The following is a 26,953-nucleotide window of genomic DNA, read 5'->3' as shown; positions in this document are numbered from 1 at the left end:
CTCTCCTCTTCTCTTCTCTTCTCTTCTCTTCTCTTCTCTTCTCTCTCTCTCTCTCTCTCTCTCTCTCTCTCTCACTCTCTCTCTCTCTCCCTTCCTCCTTACCTCTCTCTCTGTCTCTATCTGTTTTCTGTCTGTCTCCCTCCCTGTCTCCCTCCCTCCTGTCATCTCTCTCTCCCTTCCCCACCCCCAACATTCTGCATCTGCTGTCTCTGGCTGCTGGCCAAAAAACTTCATTATGATTTCATTAGTATGAAGCCAATTCTTGATCCTTTTTTAATCAGACCTTTGATTTCATTGGTCTGTTGAAATCCTGGCAAAGAATCTTTCTTTAGTGACACAAATCAGCAATTGTTCTCATTCTTAGAGTCCTCCCCGTACTGCTGAGAATTTGGGGGATGAGTTCAGGATAACAGAGCCGCTATTGCCCAGATGAAGGAAGGGTGTCTGCTTCCTTGTGCTGAGACTGTTCCTTACTGTTCTGCACACTTTGCATGCTCTGTAGTCTTACTTTTTTAGTGTGGTCACTGCCTAGACAGATCTTTCTCCTGGTTCTGATTACTTTCCTCTCCATCAGTTCCTACAGACCTTCTCACACTTCTCTGAATTCAGAGATCACAGATTTAGTCCTGGGAGGGGCAGCAAAGGTTGTCTGGTCCATCGCTTTATGTTGTGTCACTCATAAAGTACCTCAGTGTTCTATTAGGTGCATGCACTGAAATTTGTACCACCATTCTCCAGTCGATGGGCATCTACTGTGGGCCCAGTTCGTTTGTTTTTTTTTTCCATACCAAGGTCTTCCTGCCTCTTCGTGGAGCTTTCCCCCAGGATTTTAAAATGAGTTTGGGATTCACTGTTTTAATTTTATTTCTTTTTCAGGTTCGTTGACCAACATGACTTTCGCGGTTGGCATCGCATTCTATGCTGTGCTCGGGTACTACATCAGGGACTGGCGCACCTTGGTCTTTGTCTCGAATTCTCCTGGGGCTTTCTTCTTTCTCCTTTCCTAGTAAGTTGTTGGAAGGGTTTTCACAGAAGAAGTCAAAGTATAGCCATATGTCCTCTTATTCTTGATTCTTTTGTTTTTAAAATGGAAGATATATGGATGATTTATGCATAGGGAGCAAGCTGGCCCCCTCAGCCACAAATAACTGTCTCATTGTTTCAAGATTCTTGGAATGTCCAGGATACTGATCCCTTTGGGATAAAGCATCCAAGGCCACTGTTCATTTTAATTCAGCAAACATTTATTATGTACCTACTATGTGCTCGACACCAGGGGAAAAGACAAAGTTTAATCAGTCAACAGTACCTTCCTGGACTGAATGAGATAAATGTGTTAAAGTGCTTAGCTCAGCACCTGGCACATAGTAGGTGTATAGTAAATACTTGTTCCCTTCTCCTACTATGTGCCAACCACTGTGGTAAGCATTGGGAGGTCAAAAGAAAGGCAAAAACCAGTCCCTGTCCTCAAGGAGCTTATGGTTTAATGAAGGAGATAGACAAGCAAATAGCAATACACAAGGAAGCTATAGATGGGATAAACTAGAGACAGGAAGTAATTGGAGGAAAGGAACTATCATTAAGAGAGATCAGGAAAGGCTTCCCAGAGAAGGTGAGATTTTATCTGGGATTCGAGGAAGCCAGGAGGTGAAGATGAGCATGGGGGACATTCTTGGCATGTGGAACAGCCAGTGAAAATTCCTGGTCAGGAGATGGAGCATCCTAGGGGAGGAATAGCAAGGAGGCCAGTGTCACTGGACTGAATAATATGTGAGAATAAATAAATAAGGCATAAAAGACTAGAAAAGTAGGAGTGCAGTTTTAAAGGGCTTTAGATGCCAAGAAGAAGGGATTTATGTATGATCCTGGAGGCAATACAGAGTCTCAAAAATTTATTGACCAGGGAGTGACATAGACAAACCGAAACTTTAGGAAGATCAATTGGATGGTTGAAGGGAGGAGGTAGAGAGAAGCTTGGGGCAGGGAGACCAATCAGTAGGCTATTGTAATCATCCAGGAATCAGGTGATAAGGACCTGGACCAGGACAGTGGCCTTGGAGAGAAGAGTGGCATGTATGAGAGATGCTATGAAGACAGAATCAGCAGTACCTAGAAACAGATTGGATGTGAGAGGGAAGAAGTAATGAGGTGTTAAGGATGGATGATACCTAGATTTTGAGTCTGGGTGGCTAGGAAGATGGTAGGTGGTACCCTTGGCAGTGACAGGAAAATTAGAAAGAGAGGATAGCTTTGCAGGAAAGGCAATGAATTCAGTTTTGGATATGTTGAGTTTAAAATGTCTTTGTGACATTCAGTTCTATGTGTCTTAGAGGGTGATAAGAGCCTGGAGATCAAATGAAGCTGGATCAGTAGATATGGCTATCACTAGTATAGAAATGTTCATTGAATCTATGGGTGTTGAGGAGATCCCCAAGGGAATTAGCACGGGGGAGAAGAGACGAGAAGAAAGGAGAAGAGAGTAGAAGAGAAGAGAAGGGAAGAGAGAAGAGGAGAGGAGAGGGAAGGGGAGGGTTGGGTCCAGGACAGAGCATTAGGCACAATGTATAACCCCAGTTCATGGGTAAGACTGAGGAGAGGTTTGACTGATTGGAGGAGAACCTGGAGACAACAGTACCATGGAATCCCAAAGAAAAGACAGTATCAAGGAGAAGAGAGTGATTAATAAGGTCAGAAGCTGCAGACAGGTCAAGAAGGATGAACACGGAGAAAAGGTCATTAGACTGGTTAATTAAGAGATCATTCATAATTGGAGAAAGCTGTTTCAATTGAATGTCAACATCAGAAACCAGAGTTCAGAGAGTTCAAAAGAGTCAGAGAAGTGGAAGCATCATTGTGGAGGATGTTCTCAAGAGTTTAGCCACCAAAGAGAGGAGAGATACAAACTGATCATTAAAAGGGACAGAGGATCAAGTGATGGTCCTTTTGAGGTTGGAGGACATGGGACACACTTGTAGGTGGTAGGGAAGTAATCAGCCAATAAGGAGTGATTGAAGCTTAATGAGAGAGTCATCTAGCCCAACCCTCCTATTTATAGATGAAGACACTTAACATGACTTACCCTAGTGAGGAAGTAGCAGAGATGTTATGCTGCCTCCCTGGGCATCATTAGATGAAGATTGCTATTTAGGGGGTTAGAGGGAGTTTCCATTTGATTTTGTTATTTTTTTCCCAACTGGACCTTTAATGTAATTGATGTAGAGAACTCCTGGTGAGCAAACTCCTTCCACCAATGGTCTTGGAGTCACCTCAGCCAGTGAAAGGTCAAGTGGCTTTGCTAGAGTCACAAAGCCTGTGACAGTGGGAACTCTTGAACTCAGGTTTTCCTGACTCCAAGTCCAGCTAACCATACACTTTGCCAGGATACCCTTCCTATTTGGAGTTCCATGTTGGAGGGCTCCCCAGGTCTTTTTGCTGATGAGTAAGCTCCTATAAGGCTACAAAGATAACACAAGACTTGATCCCAGCTCTCAGGGAACTTCAAGAATGAGGGAAAGCAGGAGGCAACTAGGTGTGGCTTAGTAGATTGAGCATTGGTTCGTATCTGGCCTCAGATGCTTCCTAGTTTGCGTGACCCTGGGCAAGTCACTTAATCCCCATTGATGATCCCTTACCCCTCTTCTGCTTTGAAACCAATATATAGTATTGATTCTAATATGAAAGGTAAGGGTTAAAAAAAATCAAGAATGAGGGAAAACATACTAGCTCTAGAATTAGAGAGCCTAGCTTCGAATGATGCCTCTTGCTTATCGCCTGTGTGACCTTGGATCTCAGTTTCCTCTGGGGTCAAACAAAAAGGGTAGCCCAGTGATTAGGTGCTTACTAAATGTTTATCGATTGATCGATGGACAAGATAACTGGGAAGTGTCTTCCTTCTTTAAAGCTATTATCCCGTAGTCATAAAACTCAGACTCCCAAACTAAGACTCCTTTTCATCATCATTGGGCCAGACAGAGCCGCATTGTTTATGGATGGCCCTGGAGGGGCTCAGCCATGGAAACTTCCTGGGGTTACCAGGCAGGGTCCTCTTTGTATCTTGTTGCTGGGTTTCCAGATTCGGCACTGACCCCGCATGGCATGGGTGCCTGTTTGTTTTCCCATGACAGAGCAGAAAGGAAGAGCGTCCTTGAAGACTGGCTTGATTTGGAAACAGTGGTACAGACAGGCTACTGCCGTTGCTTAGCACTGCCTTGAAATCGGAAATAGCTGATTATTCTCTTGGCTCTGGAAGCCAGCTGAGCCCTCCCTCCCTCTGTTCCCCAAGTCTGAAAATGCAGGCACGATGACCTTATAAGCTTATGCCTCTAACTGATTTGTGAAGGAGAAGAGGGAGGCTCTGAGGATATTGTGTCTGGTGGCTGGAATGAGTTTTCATGGTCTTGTCCCATTTTTTTGGCAGCCTGCTCCCTGAATCACCGAGGTGGCTGCATTCCCAAGGGGCTGTGGAAAAAGCCGAGGCCATAATGCAGTACATAGCCTGTGCTAATGGCAAAGAGAGGTTAAAGATAAAATTGAAACCACTTGGAGGGGCAGGGAAAATCCAAGACTCAGCACCTGGAGTTCTGAACCTGGTCACACACCCCGTCCTTCGCTGGCGGACAGTCATCCTGATGTACATTTGGTAAGTGAGGAGATGAGGGCCATGGGCTTGACTAAGAGGAGCTGGCTTGGCCAAGCTTGGAAAATGGGCCAAGGACCTGCCTTTCGGACACTCCTTTAGAAAAAGAGTCTCAAATAAAAAGTGATCCCTTGGAGGGGGAAAAAAAAAACCCAGTGATCCTTTTGGCTGATTGTTTCTAGCATCAATGAAGACTTCTTTTTTTCAATCCCATGATTTCCTGGCTATAGGAAACTCCTGGTATGGAGACATCCTCCAATGATGCAGTACAGCAACTCCTCTGAAATTGATATTCTTGGAGAGTTTCCTAAGGCACTAAGAGATGATGCGATTGGTCCAAAGGCAGATAGCTAACATGGCTTAATGGCATGACTTGCACCTGGGTTTCCTGAATTCAAAGCCTTGCTTTTGTCCATCACTCCATGCTTCCTTGCCCACAGGGAGCTTGCATTCTACCGACATCTCTGCTCATCTTCTTTGTCAGATGTAGGTTCAGAGAGGAAGCTTCTAGCTTTGTCCCACTTTCCCACAGAGGCTCTGGCTCTTCTTTTCGTACTTTTTATAGTAACCTGCTTTGCTCAGAGATTTTTCGCTGCTCTCTTTAGGGACGTAAACAAGCCTACAGCTCTCTGGCCTCCTTTCAAGGCTGTGACTATTTTGAGTGGAGACATAAGTGAATGCTTGGCCTTGGAGCTCTTGTTCCATCACTCCAAAGCAGTTGGTACAGTTGGCGATACACGGACTTACCTTAATCAGCAGGGATCTCCAGCTAGGTCATGGGCATCAGGGAAGGCACACGTCCTAGCAAGACCTCCCACTCCCACCCCAAGACACCATCAATCCACCAATTAAGAGGTCTTTATTAAGTCCTACAATGTGACAGGCACTTGCCAATGACCCATGACTTTAGACTCCCAACACCATCCAAGCTTGGAAAACACATTGACCGAGGTGGGACTAATGATCAAGACTGTAGTGTATGTGGTGTGTGTGTGTGTGTGTGTGTGTGTGTGTGTGTGTGTGTGTGTGTGTGACAATTAAAGGAGAGTTCACTTTCAGAGATTTCAATGGATTCAGAGCTAGGTGTCCATAAAGAACCTCAGTGCATGCTATTGATTCATTGCCCTACAACATCCCCAAGAATATCAATTTTTTTTAAACCCTTACCTTCCATCTTGGAGTCAATACTGTGTATTGGCTCCAAGTCAGTGGTAAGGGTAGGCAATGGGGGTCAAGTGACTTGCCCAGGGTCATGCAGCTGGGAAATGTCTGAGGCCAGAATTGAACCTAGGACCTCCCCTCTCTAGGCTTGGCTCTCAATCCACTGAGCTACCCAGCTGCCCCCAAGAATATCAATGTTAAAAAGATGGGCTTTAGGGGCAGCTAGGTGGCTCATTGGATGGAGAGCCTGACGTAGAGTTAGGAGGGTCTGGGTTCATTTCTGGCCTTCATGAGATTTATATTGCAGAGAGGGATTCAAGCTGCGGGGGGGGGGGGGGGTTCAGACTATAGCTCAGAATTCCATAGGGCCACCCGAGAATTCTGAAAGAGGGGGCAGTTAAAGGCAGTTGGAGCCCTGGGATGAGGAGGCAGGTCACTCTGCTTGCTGGTCTTGAGTCCTGGGTTGGTCGTGGGGCTTGGGTTTTGGATCTGAGCAGAGCCATTCATTTCCTAACTGCCTAGCTGCTTGACTTTGGTTAGACATTCAACAACATCACAGTCTACCTTACTTTAGTTATCTTGATATAGAAGAAGAATATTTATAGGGTTAGAGAGCAGATCAGCCTTTCAGGATACCAATCCCCCTTTGGGGGGAGGGGCTGCTTTGACACCACTGTTTGAGGGTTTCCCTGACCTTATCTATCCTTATCCATCTCCCATCCTTCCCTTTCCCATGTTATCATTAAACCTTTTATCAATTGGGAGCAGTGCCTAGTTATATATTTTGGGATATACTCACAACCTCCTCAAGTCGAGTTCTTCCTACTTTGTAGCCCTGAAGTAAATCCTAACCTCTGTGCCTGGGAGCTTCTAAGACATAAAGTTTCTCCAATACTATCCTGTGGGGAAATAATTTAGAGAAAGTTATCATCTTTAGGAGTTTAGCCTTTCCTAACTTACTGTCTTGGCCCTGTAGTTAACAAGTCTGTCCACCATTATCATACAGTAACCAACTTTCCAACTGCTTAGTGGGAGAGGGCAATTGAAGGAGCATTCAGCAAGATCCTGCCCCTCCCTTCAGTCAAGCCTGCTTGTGGGTGTGTGTGTCCCTTCATAGACAAAAGGATTAGGGAGATTTGACTGCTACAGGTTCCTGTCATCTTACAGCTTCCCAAATACAACACCTCAGATACTTCCTCACTGTGTGACCCTGGGAAAAAATTAACCTCAATGGCCTAGCTCTTATCACTCTTCTCCCTTGGAACCAATACTTAGTATCAATTGTAAGACAGAAGGTAAGGGTTTAAACCTATATACATAGCTATTTAATTATTCAGTATTTTAATCATTAATATATATATACTGAGTTGATTGGAGGTAATCTGAAAAGAGAAGTCATTAGCACCTGGGGCCCTGGGAAAGGCCTCCTGTAGCAGTTGGACTTTGAGCTAGAGCTTGAAAGAATCCAGGGAAATGAAGAAGCAGAGGTGATAAAGGAGAACATTCCCAGCGTGGGGGAGAGCCTGTATGGTTAGAGATGGGGAACATCAAGGACTTGGATTCTACTGTGTGTAGAGGGAGTCGAAAATTAGAAAACTGGAAAGGCAGGAAGGGACTAGGTTGAGAAGGGCTTGAAGTGCCATGTTTAATCCTGGAGGTACCAGGAAGCCACTGGAGCTTACTGAGCAGAAGAGTTACATGTCTAAAGATTTTGTGCTTTAGAAAATTCATCTTAGCAGCTGAGTGGAGAATGGATTAGAGAGGGAAGAGTCTGGAGGCAGAAAGGCCAATAAGAAGGGCATTATAATAGGAGGTGATGAGGACCTGAGCTAGGATTGTGGTTGGGTGAGCAAAGAGAAGGGGTGCATACGAGGGATGTCACGAAGGGAGTAATGACAAGATTTGACGGTAGGTTAGAAATATGAAGAGTCAAGGATGACATCAAAGTTTCAGCCCCGAAGTGACTGGGAGGGTGATGGCACCCTTGACAGTCATAAGCGAGTTCAGGAAGGGAGAGAGTTGGGGGAAAAGACAATGAGTTTTGTTTGGGTCCAATTGAGTTTGAGATGCCTTCAAGACATCCAACTGGAGATGTCTGCGACGCAGTTGGAGGTGCGTGTCTATAGTTCCTTTCCTCTGATTTCATTGATAGAAGGGGCTCCGGGGTAAGGAAATTCTCTCTGCCCATGTACGTTGACAGCTGCTCTGCAATTTATAGTCAAAGAGAGTTTCCTTGAGCACAGCCAGGATGTGTCTACTCCAACCCCCATCCAATGTAAGCTCCTTGAGGGTAGCTCCAGTTTTATTTTTGTCATTATCTCTCAGCATATTACATAGAATTTTATATATAGTTAGGAGTTTAATCGATGCTTTTTCAATTGAAGTGAAAAAATCATTAAGTGCCTACTATGTACAAATTGCCATGTTATAGCTAATGCCAGAACAGGGGCTAAAATCCAAGAGGGGAACCACAATGGGCAGCTGGTCCATTCAAGCCTTTGATGGCTTCTTTTGTGGGAGGTTCTGCAGTTCCCCAGGCTTAGTAACCAAGTGAATGTCCACTGCCAAGTGAACCAAGTAACTAAGTAAATATTTCATTCATTCATTCAACAGGTAGTTTTGTATTGAATTGTGAAGAATAATAGCTTATAAACTTAAGCCAGATTCCATTCATGGGTTAAAGTGCTAATACTGAAAACATTTTTTTGAGAATGGCTCCCTCTTATTCCCCCTGTGAAACAGAAATGCTTCCTTCTAGGACAAATGTGAAGGAAGCAAATGAAGACCTGGAGATTGGGACCCAAAGGACCTGGCTTTAAATCCCAGCTTCTGGTGATTTTCCTAGCTATGTGATCCTTGGGTAAATCAAGTCTCTTTCCTAGGCTTCAGTAAAATGAAGAGTTTGGGCTGAAAAGGTTCCCTTCCACTTCCAAAGCCCACGATCCCCTGGAATGTCAACCCAGTTGCAGAAATTCAAAACCCTTGTTATTTACCAGCAAGGACTCTGTTAGATTGTAAGTTCCTGTAGGACAGGGACCCTATTGATAGCCTCGGCATTGCCTGCCCCATTGCTGAATGAATGAATGGATATGAATGATGAGGAAATGTATTGTGGAAGCAAACACAGAACCTCTAATGAAGACAGATCAAGGAGATACTAACTGGTCTGCTTCTGGCAGCCTTGGGGGGAGGAGAGAGAGAGGGAGAAGGAAAAGGAAAGGGAGAATAACTAGAGATGTCTGACCCTCCTCTCCCCATCCCTATGCTACTGTTTTTTCTTTTTCTTTATTCCCTTTTTAAATTTTCTTTTTCTTTTTTTTTTTTAACTTTTACCTTTCATCTTGGAATCAATGCTGTGTATTGGTTCCAAGGCAGAAGGGTGGTAAAGCCTGGGCAACGGGGATTAAGTGATTTGCCCAGGGTTACACAGATAGAAAGTTTCTAAGGCAAGATTTGAACCCAGAACTTCCCATCTTGAGGCCTGGCTCTCAATCCTCTGAGCTCCCTACCTGCCCCCTCTTCTTTATGATATCTGGGCTTGATGGAGATTCTTGGGAAGTTCCTGACCAACTGTGATTCTTTTCATTTTAAAGCTCTTTAGATTTACATTATTGTCTTATTGTTATTGTTATTCAGGCACATCTGACTCTTTGGGACCCCATTTGGGGTTTCCTGGGCAAAGATACTGGAATGGTTTTCCGTTTCCTTCTCCAGATCTTTTCACAGATGAGGAAACAGGCCAATAGGATGAAGTGACTTGCCCAGGGTCACATGGCTAGTAAGTGTTTGAGGCCAGATTTGAACTTAGGTCTTCCTAACTCTGGGTTGGGCTCTCTATCCATTGCACCACTTAGATGCCCCCATTTTTATGTGTGCAATTGCATATATGCAATGTGGATTAGCCTAGTAGAATTAGAGAGTAGTATTATAGTAATGCAGAGGAGCCCCATCACCGAAAATCCCACAGCAGTCACAAGGAAAGGTCCTTCCCTTTGGTTGTTTTCCAAATTCACCATTTCAGCTTACTTTGTTCAGCCACTTTGCCCTGGGTGGTACCTTTCCTGGCATCCACTTGCCATCAAGTCTGGGAGCCTCCCTTCTTTGGGGGCCAACTTGGCACGGGCATTGGCAAGTAGCACTTCTTTTACAAAAGTATTTTGCTGTGGTCTTCTCCTGTGTTCAAAGAAATACTCTCAGCACTTTAGCATAAACCCATTCGCTTGGGCATCTAGGCATAAAAAGGAGGGCGTGAATCTGATTTTATGAATCGAGAAAGAAGAAAGAGTTGAAGGCACTGATTGATGGCACAGGGAGGAGTGCCAGGGGGCTTCAGCTTTTCTTAGGAACCATTTCAGCCTGTCTCCTAGCTTTCCCTTAGCCTAAGTCTATGAGGATTTAAAGTAACGCCCATGGATAGCCTTGGATTTGTGGATAATCTTGAGAATAAATGTCTACTAATGGAAATGATAACTCTGCCCACTTTGAGTATTAACGGATCAGCTTTTTGGCCCCAAGGGGTTGTTTGGTCTACTTGGTGACCTCTGCCTCCCTGTTTTAGTGATGAACATTTTCCCATATTAAATGATTTTTAAGGGATAACCAGATCAGTGCTGAATAATTTCTGTGTCTAATGTGACGAGATCTGCCTGGTGTGTGTGTGTGTGTGTGTGTGTGTGTGTGTGTGTGTGTGTAGTAGGTTATCTGGAAAATGCAACCCTGCCTGGTTTTTCTGGCATAAACTCTTGTTGGAGCCTCTCAGCTCCTCCCAATGGTGTGTTACTATATTGTTCTTCCACCTGGTTGCCTGGACACCATCTAGAAAGCAGGGGCGTAGAGATCCGCAGACAGGAAAGAGAAAGGCGCAGGGCATGGCCAGAGGCAGCCCACCTCGCTGCCTCCAGGAGGCCGATGGATGTTTATAAGGAGGACTCTGAACTGTTATTGTGGTGTGGCAGAAAGAGCTTTGGGTTAAGAGCCCAGAGATCTGGGATGGAGACTTGGTTTAGACCCTTGACCGATTGTGTGCCCAGGGGCAGATCATTCCATCTTGCCAGTCTCTATTTCTTGATCTGTCCTGGACTACTTTCTAAGGTCATTTGCCCTATTGATATAGGAATAGGGAAGGGAATCGGTATTTGCGGAGGGCCTATCTAAGGCCAAGCACTGTTTACAAATATTATCTCACAATCCTGCAAGGTGGAGGCTCTTATTGTCTCCAATTTACAGTTGAGCAAACTGAGGCAAACGGAGGCAAGTGAATTGCCCAGGGTCACACAGCTAGTGCCTGAGGACAGACCTGAACTCAGATCTTCCTGCCTCTGGGTCTAGCACTCCACAGTGCCAGCAGTTGCCCTCCTGATGTAACCTCCACACCCTTGGGCACTATCAATTGACCTGCTGATGCACCCTGAGCCTTGCCATCTACCCTGTACCAGCTCTCCTTTATAAGTTGTCTCCTCCATTTTGAATGAGTTCCTTGAGACCAGGGAAGGTCTCATTGATTTTTTAATGACCCTTTCCTTCTATCTTAGAATTTAATATTGTGTGTGGGTGAGGACTAGACAATGGGAGATAAGTGACTTGCCCAGGGTCACACAGCTAGGAAGTATCTGAAGCCAGATCTGTTGGACTGTCTCATTTAAAATGTGCATCTCCAGTGTTTAGGACAGTGCATGGCACATAGGAAGTATTTAATAAATGTTCACTCATCCAATCATTCCTCAGTCCTGTAATTTAATGATTTCCTCAAGATCTATTGAATTAGATAGGGATATTCCCACTCAGACTAGATGATCAGAGGCTGCTGGGCTTTGGGCTTGTCTTTGGCTTTTTATACCTTCTCTGCCTCCTCCCTCACTCCCAGCTGTCATTTCTTCGGTTTTCAATGTTCCAGCCTCCAGCAGCATCCTCCTGAACTCTGCTGATTGGCCCCCTGGAATAACATCCTATAGGATGAGGAGCGAACTAACCGATCTTGATCATATAGAATATATTATCATTATATGATATAACTAGGCTTGCTAGATTAGCTTTTAAAATCAGAGTTAACGGGCTCTGAATGAGGTTCCCTTTTCAGAGGACAAGGCAAGGATTTATCACAGGATCCTAGCAAGAGACCTTAGAAATCCCCTGGTCCTCCTCCCTCATTTTACAGATGAGGAAACTGAGGCTTGGGTAGAGGGCTGCGTAGAGTGAATTTCCCAGAGTCTCAGGGGTAAGCACGTGGGAGAATCGGGATTTGAAGCCGGGTCTGTTTATTCCTTGCCCAGGACTCCTTTGTCCTACATTGTGTTCCTGGTATTTTGCAGTATCTGTTTGGGCATCTTAGAGACTGCTCGGAGAGGCTGTGTGCTGAGCTCTGGCTAAGTAGGGCATTACTGTCCTATTTCTTTGTGCTATTAATGCATTCCGGGGACTTCTCACTGCCCTTCTGCCTTACTCTCTGTTCCTTTCCGTGTCGGGAATGCGCTGAGCATCACTGATCTCTGGATGCTGGGAGACTCGGGCTAGACCAAAGGGAAGGAAAACATGATGATAGCTCAGATTGTTAGAGCATTTCAGAGTCTCCAAAGAACCATCTTCAACAGTATATTCTTCTTCTCCCTTTACAGAAATGGAAACTGAGTTTCCCAGAGATTAAGTGTCACCGGGCATGATGATAATTACAGTTAACATTTGGATAGCCCTTTAGGGTTTTAGATATACTATCTCATTTAACCCTTAGGGAGGTACTATAATCCCTACTTTACAGATGTGGAAACTGAGGCTGAGAGCGGTTAAGTGACTTACCTAAGGTCACGGAGCTAGTAAGTGTCTGAGGTGGCGCTTGAATTCAAGTCTTCCTCATTCCTAGTTCGCCATGCTATCTACTGCCCAGGTTGTAAGAATAACTTCAGGAGTGCTAATGGATAGAATGAGCTTGAATTGGTAAGGAAATTCGAGGATAAAGATCAAGGGTTAAAAAAATAAAGGAGGGAAAGAAGAAGATCCAAGAAAGGACAACCCTTGTGGCTTTGGAAAGATGGGAATGATGGCCTTCCATCTTCTCTGCTAGGTATAATAATCTTTGGCCTGGAAAGACTAGAGCTGATACCCAAGATAAGTAGGTAATAATAAGGGGGCACCTACTACCCTTGATCCACCAAACAATCAATCAACTAATCAATATTTATCAAATACCTCCTGTGTGACAAAGGCAGGAAGTGGTGCAGAGGACAGAGCGCCAGGCCTGGACGCAGGAATATTCCTCTTCCCGAGTTCAAATCTAGCCTCAGACATTTACTAACTGGGTGACCACGGGCAAGTCACTTTGTCCTGTTAGCCTCAGTTTCCTCATCTGCAAAAGCTGGAGAAGGAAATGGCAAACCACTTAAGTGGCTCAACTGTGTCACCTGGGCAAATCACTTCACCCTCCTGGCCTCAGTTTCCTTATCTGTAAAATTTGGAGATGGAAATGTCAAACCACTTCAGTAGCCTAAACTGTATGTCTGTGGGCAAGTCACTTCACCTTATTGGCCTCAGTTTCCTCATCTGTAAAATGATTTGGAGAAGGAAATGGCAAACTGCTCTAGTATCTTTGCCAAGAAATACCAAATAGGGTCATGAAGAGTCAGACACAACTAAAAAAGGGCCGGATAACAACACGTGGCCAGCACTATATGATTAAAGTTGAAAAGCTCAAGCCCCCAGCCCAGATGAGCTTCAGCCTTGGGTGCTACCAGAACCAGAAGACATGATTGACGAGAAACTGTTGATGATCTTTCAAGGACCCCAGGAAAGGGGCGATGTCCTGCGCTATGGGACCTGGGCACCGGCCCTGATTTTCCAAAAAGGGAAGAAACTCAAACCTGCAGATGACAGACCGGTGAGCCAGTGTATTGTTAAAGGAAAGGTCAGTGAACTCCAGTGGAAAAAAAGGAGTCACCAAGAATCAAGAAGAGATCATGACCAAGAATCAACATGGTGGACCATGTTGGGTCCACCTTGTTTCCTTTTCTGATAATATTATTAACCCAGGAGATCAGATGTGGAATTTATTCAAGCATTGGCCAAAGCCTTTCATGCTAAGCTGGAGGAAAGGATGGAGCCACGTGGGCCAGAAGGTGGTACGATTTGATGAGTTTGGAACTGGTTGGATGGCCATGGCCAAAGAGTGTTCAGTGTCAGCTTGGACAGAGCTGCGGTGACTCATCACTGGTCTGGTGCTGTCTAGAGATTTTGTCAGAGCCTGGGATGAAGGCATTCATGACACATTGACCAGCCTTTCAGATGTCTAAAAGTTGGAAGGGCTGGCCAAGACTCTGGATGTCCAAAAAGACCTCAACGGGCTAGATTGCTGGGCTGATTCATGCTAAGATAAAATTTAGTCCAGTAATGCAAGTATAACCCAGTGAATTGCTTGTCAGCTCCAGGAAAGGGGAGGGAAGAGAGGAAGGAGACATCATGAATCATAGAACCATGGGGAAAAAATTTAATCTGGGACACCTGTAAGGACCCAAAAAGTTATTTTCACACACAGCTATTCATCTGAAAAAGATCTGGAGGGCTTGGTAGACCGTAAGCCCGGCGTGATCCATCAGAGTGATTTGATAACAAAAAGAGAATGTATTTCAGATTCAAAATGGGGAATGTGGGACTAACTCTAAATTGATAGTGAACCAATACTAAATCCATATTCACATGAATGGATGTTTTCAGGTACGTGTGTAGCCTTGTCTACTATGGCCTTACTCTGAATGCTGGTGAACTCAAAGGAAATCTGTACCTGAACGTGGCTCTGTATGGTCTGGCGGAAGTCCCGGCATGCCCTCTCTGTATATACTTCATCGAGAAGCCCTGGTAGGTATTATTTGGAGGGACCGGTTTTCTCTCAGAGCTTGACAAAAATGCTTAATTGTTTGAAATCTCCTTCAGAGAAAGTTAGAATGTTTTGCTATTCCAAAGCAATCCACTCCCTTTCAAAAGTTCAAAGGATGATCTAAATAAGTTCATTCGAGAAATATTGATTTTGGGGCGGTTAGGTGACTCAGTGGATAGAGAGCCAGGCTTGGAAATGGGAGGTCCTTGGTTCAAATGTGACCTTGGACACTTCCCAGCTGTGTGACCCTGGGCAAATCACTGAACTTTGTTTGCCTCAGTTTCCTCATCTGTAAAATGAGCCGGAGAAGGAAATGGCAAACCACTCCAGTATCTCTGCCAAGAAAACCCCCAATTGGGTCATGAAAAGAGCTGATCACAACCAAGCAACACACATCATTATTATTGGTGTTGCCTTCTTCCTATTATAAATAGGAAAAAAAGAGGAGAGATGCCCTGCATGCTTCCCTCCCCCCCTTCATACAAGATAAATTGTTTCCAGAATACTCTTTCTTGCCTCTTCTGGAATGTGTCAGGCTCACCGTTGTATTTGTTAGTTCTGGGAATTAGGGAAATTAAGCTTCTTGGAAATTGACCACTCCTTCCATTTACAGCATTTAAGCTGTCTTGGGTAAAAGGATGGGGAAGAAACATTATTTCCAGACCAAAGCCTTGGAGCAGTCTGTTTGGGATCTGGTGAAAGCTTTCTGGTCTTTGAAATGATAAGTCTTCTTTCTTCAGCCTCAATTTTGGCCATCCTTTCTTCTTCGGGTCCAACCCTGTCCTTTTACAAACAAAGGAAACTGAGGCAGGAGAGTTCAGGGACTTGTTTAAGAAGCAAGATTTAGGAAGTCTGGGCTTCAAATCAAGGTCCTTCAACCCCCAACCCGAGGGTCTTGGCACTGAACTATCCTCCCAAACTCCCTCCACTTCTAGTTCTTCCCAGGTTCTAGAAGATTCTTGATTCCAGATTCTTTTGTTACCTTCTTTTATATGCAACAGAATAGGTCACCTAATCGTTCATGTGATTTATTATACATATGTAATAAATTATAATAAAATGCCGATCCAGGAAAAGAATTCTCACATTAGCTCTGTGCAAAAATCTGCCTCATTCTTTCCCCCACCTCCCCAGGAAGGCAGGTAATGGGATAGAGGTTGATCTTATAATGTCATATAATATATATTTCCCTGTTTATCATGTTGTGAAACTAGACACGTATTGCCTATAATAGAGAAGAATTCACAGAGGAAATAAAACGAGGAATGGGCTATTTCAATTTGCATTCAGCCTCTGTCTGTTCCATTGACTTCATTTAGACGGAGAAGGGAATCCCAAAGATCATTTAGTTCCATTTTCTGATTTGACAGGTGAGGAAATTGAGGTGTAGAAACAGGAAGCAAGAAAAGGATGCCACCGATGAGAAAACCGAGGCTAGAACAGTTATGTGCTTTGGCCAGAGTCACGGGGAAGGCAGAATCTGAACCCAGGTCCTCCCCCTCTGAGTCCACTTCTCCATCTGGCCGCGTCTCCTCTCTGGCCCTCAGTAACAACATTTTAAGCTTGAGAGCAGAAGCAGGTTTTTAGGGAGAGCCTGGAAGGCTTGAAGCATCGGCCAGTTTGCCGCGGGCGTCTCTCCCCAGTTCTTCTGGGGCAAGATTTGAATCCTCTGTCGGTCCAGGTTATTTGCATCTTGCCCAGGTGGTACACAGTAGGAGCCGGAGCTTGATGGACGGCTTTCCTCGGCCCCGCCAAGCCCTGCAGCCTTGGCCAAGAATCCACTGACGTTATTTACTGGAGGAGATGAAGGCAGCCGCCGCCGTGTGAAGGGTGCCATCTGCCACGTCTGACCTTGGCTGCTTTCTCTTCTAGGGCGGGGAGACGGAGAACCGCCTCTGCTTTCCTCGTTTTCGCAGGGTTTACCTGCATCTCCTCCGTGTTCTTGAGTGACCGTTCCGGTGAGTGCCAGTTATCGGATGGAGCAAAGCCTGTGCCTCGGAGAAGAATCCGAGTCTGCCCCCCCAATTCTCAGGCCTCCTCCCTACCCCGCTCCCCCCAAAAGTCCTCCAGGAACTCGGGGAGGGAGCCAGAAAACAGAGATGGGGGTCACTCCCAGGGATTCCGGCATTTCTCCCAGGCTTCCATCCTTCTTTGAAATAGGACCCTTTTAGAATGGAGCCAGGCAGCAAGCATTTATTAAGCGCCGACGGCATGCCCAGGTCAAACTTTGAGTCTTTTTTTCTTAAGCAGACCTTTGATTTCACTGGGGTAGTAAAGTCCGGCTGAGGAAACTCCCTCAACCAATGAAGATTAGCTCCTATATTCTTTTTTTTTTTTCAACCCTTATCCTCTGTCTTAGACTCAATATTGATACTAAGGCAGAAAAGGGTCCACTGTAAGTGCTCACTAAGTATTTGTCGAGGGGCAGCTAGGTAGGACCGTGGGCAGAGGGCCAGGCCTGGAGCCAAGAGATGCTGGATTCAAATATGACCTCCGGCACTTCCTAGCTGTGTGACCTTGGGCAAGTCACTTAACCCCCCTTGCTCAGCCCTTCTTAGAACTGATACTAAGATAGAAGGTGAGGGTTCAAAAAATGCTCCTCGATAGGTCGCTCTCTACATTGCTGTTAGAAGGGAAATTCTTGGCAGTTTCTACTCCATTTTGGCATCTCCTTGCTTGACCCAAAAGAATCCAGGCAGTCATTATTTTTTATATTGTTTCCCCTCACCTTCTCTGTAGTTCCTTGTTATGCCTTCTTTCATGTGGGCAGCTTAGCCGCGTTACCTGTCGCCCACTCATGTTCCTTCCTCTTCTCTTTCCTAATCCATTCCTCTCCATCTCTTCCCTCACGTTCCCAGGCTCGCTCGCTCTCTCCCTTTCTCTCTCTCTCTCTCTCTTTCTGTCTGTCTCTGTCTCTATTTGTGTTTGTCTCTGTGTCTGTGTCTGTCTCTCTATCGTGTCTTGGTCTCAGTCTCTGGCTGTCTGTCTTTCTCTCTTTCTCTGTCTCTTTCTGTCTCTGTCTGTCTGTCTGTCTCTCCCTCTCTCCCTCCTCTTTTCTCTCCCTCAGCCAGCATTTCCTGGGTGCCTGCCATGTGCCCAGCACTAAGCTAGACCCCGTGAGAGCTGGGAGCGAGGGAAGAGGAGGAGCGTGGGCTGCGTGGGCAAGGCTATGGCTTGGCAAGCTGAGGGCCTTTGGTGGCTGAGGAAGCCTCGTCCTCCTCTCATCTCTTCGCAGCGCTGAGGATGCTCTTGAGTCCAGCCGGTGTGAGCTTGTCCAATCAGGCTCTGTTCAGCTCCTGAGCCTACCCGGCGGTCGCCTCTGGGTGGGTCTCACCTCCCCAAGGGGCACCACAGCGCCATGGAGCTGCCAGAAGGGACCTCAGAGGCCATCCGGTCCAACCCCCTTCATTTTTCAAAAGGGGAAACCGAGGCCCACAGAAGTGAAGCGATGCCCAGGGTTGAGCATCGGAAGTAGAACCAGAACCAGGTCCTCCTGTCCTCTGTCCTAGCTGTACCCGGCTCTGAAAAGAGGCTCCCTCATCGGAGGAAGGGACAAACGACAGCCTCCCTGCGGGGTTTAAAACGAGACTCGCCTTGCCTAAGCCTATGGAGTGGCTCATCTCCCCTAGGAGGAATATTGTGGTATTTTTGTTCACTGAAAAATTCTGGCATCCATGGAAGAGTACAGTCTGTGCCTTGTGTGTCTTTGCATCTCCCCTCCGTGCCTATCTTGGTGCCTGGCATAGAGCAGACTCATAGTAAAGGCTCAATGAGTCAATTAATGAATCACCTTTTAAAAAACTAATTTTCAAGTGTTCCCTTTCTTAGTGCTTTGCAAAGCATCCATTTAAAAAGTACTTATGCCTTTGGGGGGCAGCAGGGTGGCTCAGTGGATGGAGAGCCAGGCTTAGAGATGGGATGTCCTGGGTTCAAATCTGGCCTCAGACACTTCCCAGCTGTGTGACCCTGGGCAAGTCACTTCACCCCCATTGCCTCGCCCTGACCCTTCCGTTTTGGAACCCTACCCAGTATTGATTCTAAGACGCAAAGTAAGGGTTTAAAAAGAAGATCTTTATGCTTTTGGAGCCCTAACGATCATGACTGAGTCTTGCCAACATCCACATTTTCGGATGAGCCCATGAATGTGCAGCGTTGTTGCATCAGAGAAGCCGCATTTGGCACCAGATCTGGGTTAGATTCCGGGCTTTGTCCCTAATGACCGACTGTGCCTCAGTTTCCTGATCTGTAAAATAGGAGAACTAGAGTAGACAAATTCTCCTGTCCCAGGTGGTCCTAAATTTGTGCTTCTCTTCCTTAGAAGTTCATTATTTATTACTTATGACTGTACGCACTGTACAGGCGAGGAAACTGAGCTCCCTAGAATGGAAGGGACCTCCTAGAGGTCACACAGCTAACGTAGAAGCACGAGCAGGATTTGAACCTGGCTCCCTGACTCCAAAGCCTCTTCACGGCACCCCACGCGTGGCTTCTTGCTGATAAGTGTGATTTTTGTTGTATCTTTATCTCTGAGCTTTGGTCCTTTTTGGCTACTTGCCCTGGTATGTCTTTTTTTGAAACATCAACATTTCCTGCCGTCCCAGCGATGATCACTCAGAACTTCCTCTGAGATTCCCTTTTTAAGGTCTTTCAGAGATCGGAGAGAGCCAACAAACAGTCGATCCAGTGTCTGTCCGTAAGCAAAGACCCCCCTCTTCGCCCCCCCACCCCCACCCCGGGGCCGAGAACTGAGCCTGACGCTTTAAGTTTCAGGAAGCTCTTTTTACTAGAGTTGTTACTAAACTAAAGCTGTTTATTAAAGTTAGTGGTTTCAGTCTAGTTTGATTCTTTTTGACCCCTTTTTGGGTTTTCTTGGCTAAGATACCAAAGGGGTTTGCCATTTTATTCTCCAACTCATTTTACAGAAGAGGAAACTGAAGTCATCAGGGTTGAGTGACTTGCCCAAGGTCACACAGCTAAGATACCCAAAGGGGTTTGCCATTTTCTTTCTAGCTCATTTTACAGAAGAAGAAACTGAGGCCATCAGGGTTGAGCGACTTGCTCAGGGTCACATAGCTAAGATATTGGTTTGCCATTTCCTAATTCCATTCATTTTATAGAAGAGGAAACTGAGGCCATCAGGGCTGAGTGACTTGCCCAGGGTCACAAAGCTAGTAAATGTCTGGGGCCAGATTCGAACTCAGGAAGAGGAGTCTTTCTGACTCGAGAGCCGGCACTCTATGTACAGACTTGTGAAGGAGGCGCTATTGCTGTCCTCCTTTGGCAGATGAGAAAACTGAAGCTGGGAGGTTAAGTGACGGTTGTGTCCAGCCGTTATGGGGACGAATTGGCTCATTGGTCCAGCTAGAGTGAGGGAAGGGGGGAGAACCGTGGAAGGGTGGAAGAAGGATCCCACTCCCAGCCCCGCTGCTTCCTCCTTTGTCTCCCTCCTCGGCTCTCCCATTATTCATCTGTAAAATGGGTCTGGACTAGCTGAGCTCTCAGGTCCATCGGAGTCATGGCAGAAGCTCCCAGAGGGCAGGAGCTGCTCCATTTTTGGGGAGCTCTGGGCCCCCCTCCCAGAATACTCCCCCCCCCCGGTCTGGGCCTCCAGTCGCTGGTTTCCTTGAATCTGAGCTTATTTCATCTCTGGAGAAACTCGTGTTTCGGTTATTCCCAGCAAGACAATCGGCGCTGGGCGCAGCTGCCAAGTGCGATGGAATCCCACTCCGGGCGAAGCTGCTTTCCTGCCGAGGGACCTTGCCGAGGGAGCTGTGAGTCATTTTCCATCGGGCTGGACTTGAATTGTTTCTTGGCCCAGAAAGGTATGAGTCAGTCTGAAAGTGACTCAGTTCTCAGCATGATGCCGGGTGACTCATTTCCCTCCATGATATAATGTTTGTTCCTTGTACCGATGACCTCCCGGTTGTTCTGGAGTGCTGAAGGCTGGCTCTGCTTTCCTTTCTTTCTTTCTTTTTTTTCTAAGAAGGAAAAGAGTCTCCTGGAGGATAATCTAAAATGCTCCCAGGAATGTGGGATGAGAGGGATAAAAAGCAAAACAAAAACAAAATGGCTCACGATGGGCTTAAAGGAATCATCACGTTTTCAAGGCATTTTATGCCCATCTCGGAGGGTTCCTAATTTCCAAGCAGCCCAACTAGGGAGTGATGTTGAAGGGAAACCATTTGGCATGTCCCAGAAGCAGAATGGGCAGACTGAGCAATCGAGGCACCGGAGGACGTCCCGTCACGAGGCAGGAGGAGCCAATGACCACGGAGGCTGTGGCGATCGGTCAGAGTAATTTGGGATCCCTCTAGAGGGCCATCCATTGAAATAGAGAAAGAGTTGGAAAATCCCTTTTGTTTTCACATGTGGAGGATTTGGAAAACAAACACAAAGACCTTTTTTCGAGCAGCCCCTCCATAACGCTATTGTTCACGGGCCAAATGTCAATGAATTTCCATTTTCTCAATCTTGCGATATGGCTATGGACGTGGGTCAGAGCTGGGGAACCCAGGTGTGATGAATGTCTTGGGTGAGGAGTCAAAGGCCCTGAGTGCAGATCCTGGTTCTGCTGCTTCTGACCTCTCCGGTCCTCTGTTTCTGAAATGAGGGAATTGGATGAGATGCACCTGAGGGTCTGTCCTGCTTCATTTCTGTCTTTGTGTTCTCGGCGCCTAGCACAGGAGGGTTGGTAAATGTTCATCGACAGAGTGATCTCGTGAAGCAGACCGGAGAAGGCAGGGATGGGACGGGGGTCCTCGAGCTTAGAACCGGTGCAGCGGAGAAGAGATTGGATGCTCTTAAAGGGCTGATGACCCACGATCATATTTCTGGAGCTCGAAAGGGTCTTAGTGGCTTTCAGGCCGCCTCTTCTCATTTTACAGATGAAGAAACTGAGTTTATTGGTCACCTTTCTGTGCACCTTGAAGTGATTTCCTCCTGATTTTCCCAATTCTTTGCTTCAAGATTGTCATTACTAAAATGTAATGGTCGAGAAATCTGAAAATGACCCTAGAAACAACACTAAGATGGCAGTTCCATTGGGGTTTGCCTCTCTCTACTGGTGCATACTGGGAAAAAGTTTTGGTGCACTGGCATTGGTTCCATGGTGGTTCTGTTTGGTTGAATGAGATAAGTTGACTTTCTATTGCTGAAAAAGTGACCCACTTCTTGTCTTTTTTACTTTTGGGGAGGACATTTAGGAGGCAGCCAGCTAGCACAGTAGATAGAGTACTGGGTCTGGAGTCAGGGAGACGTGAGTTCAAATGGAGCCCCAGACATTTAGTCGCTTTGTGGTCTTGGGCAAGGCTAGTGGGGATAATAGAAACACCTACCTCCTAGGGTCAAGAGGATCTAATGATGTGTTTAGCACGGAGCCCATTACATAGTGGGCAGCATCTAAGTTTGTCATCATTGTTGTTGTCATGGAGACATTCTCCCATTTGAGGTTTTCTTGGCAAAGATGGTAGAGCGGTTTGTCGTTCCCTTCTCTAGCCATTTTACAGATGAGGAAACTGAGGCCAACAGCGTTAGATGACTTGCCCGGGGTTACACAGCTAGTGTCTGAGGCTGGACTTGAACTCAGGAAAATGAGTTTTCCTGACTTGAGGCTTCCACTCTATCCACTGCGCCATCTATGATTATACATTATTGTTATTACATATTACATAAATTATTGTTATTACATAGAGTATTGTTATTACATTCAGGGTTTCTAGCAACACTCATGAAGCTCATCTCTTGGTGCCATGTTTTCATGGGACCCATAAGCGACAGAGCAGGCTTTGATTCAATGAGGCTCTCTTGTCCATTCAGATACTCTCTTGGAGACGACTTGGTTTGAACACGGCTTCCATGACACCTCGTACCCAAGGTCTTTCCTTCTTCCCTTAATCACTAGCTCTCCCTCTCTCTAATGATGGATGTATAGATTTTAAACCTTTACCTTCTATCTTAGAATTAGTACTATGTATTGGTCCCAAGGCAGAAGAGTGGTCAGGGCTGGGCAATGGGGGTTAAGGGACTTGCCCAAGGTCACACAGAAAATGCACATATATTTTGTCTTTTCCAGTTGGCATGTTAGACTCTAAGCTGGTCAGGAGCAGCATTTGACATAGGGACTGGGCTTCATGAATATCTGGTGAATGGGATGAACCCCTCCAGAGTTCAGAGGGGCTGCTTGGAGCATCTTCCATGGTCAACCGTGTTTAATTAATAAAGGAAATGCATTCGCAATCATTTTCATTTTATAGAGTATTTGCCCCTGTACTTTCTCCTCACATCTCCTCTCAGTCTTAAAAAACAATCAGGAAAAATATTTTCTTCATTCCTCCTCTCCACCCCCAAGGCTTCCTCCCACTCTCACCAAGCCTCTGCTTCGTACCAGGGCCTGGGCTTCTGGGAGATCTAAGGACATCAGTTCTTTTCACAGCAGGAGAAAAGGCTTCCCTTAGGAAACAGGGTCTGTACAAAGTAGAATGTGGTTTGTCCTTCACCCATTCAATATTTATTTGCTAGGGCAGACGAGGGTTTCAATGAAATATGGAGCGAGCAGCCCCTGGCTCCTTGCCATGGCCCGAGACAGAAGGAGAGGAGAATGAATCAACACTCGCTCATTTACCCTTGCCCAGCTGCTGATCCCCACCCTTCCTCCTTATCTGTCTCCCTCTCATCTCCCTTGGGAAGTTTCCCAGAGCTTTTGGCCGGCAGTAAATTCTAGTAAGTGCAGCAGGTCGGACCAAGGAACAAAGCACCTTCAGCCCCTTTGGAGGCTGCAGCAGCTGCTTCTCTTCTCCTTGCCCTGGGGCCAGAGTGAGGAAGCCAGAAACTGGAAAGGGAACCCTACGTGGAGATGGCACCTTGTGGAAAGTCTTTCCTTTCTCTTGCTTCTTCCTTCCTCTGATCTCTCTTAAAAAAACAAAAACCTGGGGCAGCTGGGTAGCTCAGTGGATTGAGAGCAAGGCCTAGAGACGGGAGGTCCTAGGTTCAAAACCGGCCTCAGACACTTCCCAGCTGTGTGACCCTGGGCAAGTCACTTGACCCCCATATTGCCTACCCTTACCATTCTTCCACCAAGGAACCAATACACAGAAGTTAAGGGTTTAAAAAAAAAACCAAAAACAAAAAAACAAAAAAAAACAAAAACCGAACCCAAACCAGACTGAAACACATGGACGGACGTCTTCACAAGTCCATGGCTGAAACCTTGCTGCTCTGATTCAAGGTCAGAGGAGAGCCCATCTACTTGCAAACTCTCCCACTTTTAGAGTCTGAGGCAGGGGTTCCCAAACTTTTTTGGCCTCCCGCCCCCTTTCCAGAAAAAATATGACTTAGCGCCCCCTGGAAATGATGAAACTATTGATTGAACTCAGAATAGAACGTAATACAAAAAAAGTGTGGCCATCACCGCCTCGTGGATCGCCGCAGCACCCAACAGGGGGCAGTAGCGCCCACTTTGGGAATCACTGGTCTAAGTCTTGGCGATTGGAGGGGGAGAGTGTCTTAAAAAAAAAAATGTGGCATATGCCCAAGAACCAGAAAACCTGGGTTTGACTTCTGACCGCTATGTTGTGGCTGTGTGACCCTGGATGAGTCACAGAGTCTGTAAGACTCTAAGTTGAAGAGAAAGTGCTGCCTTGCATTGGGAGAGGGGGTTTCCTCATCCCAAGGTCCACTCTATCATGAAACCACAATGAAATTCGATGCCAGATCCTCGTCCGCCAAAGAAGGCTCTCCACAAGGGAATGGATGTTTCCAGTCATTGAAATCCTCTCTGGAGTTGTGGGGCAGGTTATTATCTGCATGAGTGGGGGAAAGGGCCATACTTTCATAAATCTTTGAAATATCAGTGTTGTTAGGGGATCTCCCTTCATGGAATCCTAGTTTTGGGACCTTGCCTACTGAGTCAGAGCCTGCAAGCTCGTTGCCAATGGCGTCTTCCCACGGAATGGAACCACGAATGTTCCAAGATTCCAAAGGACTGGAAAGAGTGCTAAATTTGGAGTCCGAGGTCCTGGGTTCAAAGGCATCATCTGTGTGACCTTGGGTAAATCACCTTACCTCTCTGAACTTCAGTTTTCTCATGAATGACATGAAGGGGTTAGAATGGATGAGCTCATTGTCCCTTCCAGCCTAGGATGCTGTGGAAAGGAAACCCTTGAGCAATGCTAAGGGTCTGATTCTTGCCTTCCCCATTGGGCTAGGAAGCTCATTGAGAGCTGAAAGGAGTTCAGATAATTCTATTTATTTGTTTTCTTTCTTTTTTTTAAAAAAATTTAAACCCTTAACTTCTGTGTATTGGCTCCTAGGCAGAAGAGTTGTAAGGGTGGGCCATGGGGGTCAAGTGACTTGCCCAGGGTCACACAGCTGAGAAGTGTCTGAGGCCAGATTTGAACCTAAGACCTCCCGTCTCTAGGCCTGGCTCTCAATCCACTGAGCCACCCAGCTGCCCCCAGGTCAGATAATTCTAACGTTATGCCCACAGCGCTAACCACAGGGCTGTCGGCATAGCAAGAGCTGAATAAGTGTAGACTGGATTATTTCATTGAAGAACACATGGGGAACTTTTAATGATCCCAAGCTTTCCCCTAAGTATAAAACACTGTCTCTTAGACATGGCTGGTCTCGGGGATGACCTGGTCTCCAAGGAATCCAATAGAAAGAGTGATAAAGAGATACGTGGTGAGCATTGGCAGGATCCACCATATTGTCAACGATGAGAAGTATCACAAGAGATATCAAGGAGGAAATGTCTGAATGGAAAAAGATGTGGACTGGTCATATGGCAAGAGAAGGGAGAGTGGGTCAGGAGTCTGAATGTGCCACTCGTACCCATAAAATGGAAGAAGACCTAGGAGGAGGCTGGTAGCATTTGGGGCAGAACTTTGAGGCTGGATCTGTGGGAAAGTGGGGGGGGGGAGAGTGGCATAGGGCAAGGACGAGGGGATGGATCACAATTTGCCCAGTTGGAGGGCATAGTGGCATGAGTGAACCCATGGATACACGGATGCATTAAAAGACACTGAGAAAAGGGGAGGATGCGATATCCTATCACAATAAAGACTGAGTATCTCCCAAGTTAGCTATCACCCCACTGTTGAAAAGAACTTTGTAGCCTTGAAGATGCTAAGGAGATGTCAGCTGTTAGTGGTGGTAGAGCTCTAGAAGGCAAGTGGTAATAGTAAAGGCTCTTTGATCCTTCAGGCCAAGGATGCAGACACTCCTACCAACATAGTGGATAGAATATGGAATTTGCAATTAGGAAGTCCTGGGTTTAAATCTGGTTTCAGATTCTAGTTGTGTGGCTTTTAGAAAGTCATTTAACTTTCTAAGTTTCTCTGCCTCAGTTTCCTCATTTGTAAAATGGGGAATAATAATAGCATCCACCTCTCAGAGTCATGAGGATCAAATGAGACAATATTTTTTAAGTTTTACAAATCAATACAAATAATAATATTTGTGGGGGCAGCTGGGTGGTTCAGCGGTTGGAGAGCCGAGCCCAGAGACGGGAGGTCCTAGGTTCAAATCTGTTCTCAGACACTTCCCTGGGCAAGTCACTGAACCTCCACTGCCTAGCCTTTACCACTCTTCTGCTTTGGAACCAATTCACAGTATTGATTCTAAGACAGAAAGTAATGGTTAAAATTTTTTTTTAAATTAGAATATTTTTTCCTGGTTACATGATTCATGTTCTTTCCCTTTTCCCCCAACCTCCCTCTCCCCCCTGTAGCCGACATGCAATTCTACTGGGTTTTACATGTATCATTGATCAAGATCTATTTCCATATTATTGATAGTTGCACTACGTTGATCATTTAGAGTCTACATCCCCAATAATATCCCCATCAACCCATGTGTTCAAGCAATTGTTTTTCTTCTGTGTTTCTACTCCCACAGTTCTTCCTCTGAATGTGGATAGTGTTCTTAAATTTTTTTTTTTTTGAAAAGTGCTTTACAAATGAGATTGGGTTGATAAGAAGTGTAGGGTATTGTCCGTAAATGTGGGTACCTGATAAAGCCAATTTTGATATAAACTAAAGTCAATAACAATTTCTTGGGCTACATTGCATATTAGACTGGTCAGTCAGTAAACATTTATTAAGTCCCTCCTAGGTGCCAGGCACTATGCTAAATGCTACATTATCTCATTTGAGTCTTATTTCCAGTGTTAGGCCATTTTTTTAACCCTTACTTTCCACCTTAGAATCAATACTGTGTATCGGTTCCAAGGCAGCATAGCAGTAAGGGCTGGGCAATGGAGGTTAAGTGACTTGCCCAGGGTCACACAGCTAGGAAGTGTC

General features: G+C 45.8%; 1 protein-coding gene across 1 annotated transcript in view; it reads left to right on the top strand.

The window, feature by feature from the left end:
* The window catches only part of LOC123234419 (solute carrier family 22 member 15-like), an 85,174-nt gene that overhangs the window by 42,697 nt on the left and 15,524 nt on the right, over positions 1-26,953 (top strand). Inside the window, exons 5-8 of the mRNA XM_044660321.1 lie at positions 877-1,006; positions 4,418-4,639; positions 14,495-14,635; positions 16,527-16,612. Of these exons, the coding sequence (XP_044516256.1) occupies positions 877-1,006; positions 4,418-4,639; positions 14,495-14,635; positions 16,527-16,612 (579 nt within the window). The remainder of the gene's footprint in view (positions 1-876; positions 1,007-4,417; positions 4,640-14,494; positions 14,636-16,526; positions 16,613-26,953) is intronic.

This window comes from Gracilinanus agilis, chromosome 2 (genome assembly GCF_016433145.1).
Source record: "Gracilinanus agilis isolate LMUSP501 chromosome 2, AgileGrace, whole genome shotgun sequence".
Classification (NCBI taxonomy): domain Eukaryota; kingdom Metazoa; phylum Chordata; class Mammalia; order Didelphimorphia; family Didelphidae; genus Gracilinanus; species Gracilinanus agilis.
This window is presented reverse-complemented; position numbering and strand designations above follow the sequence as displayed.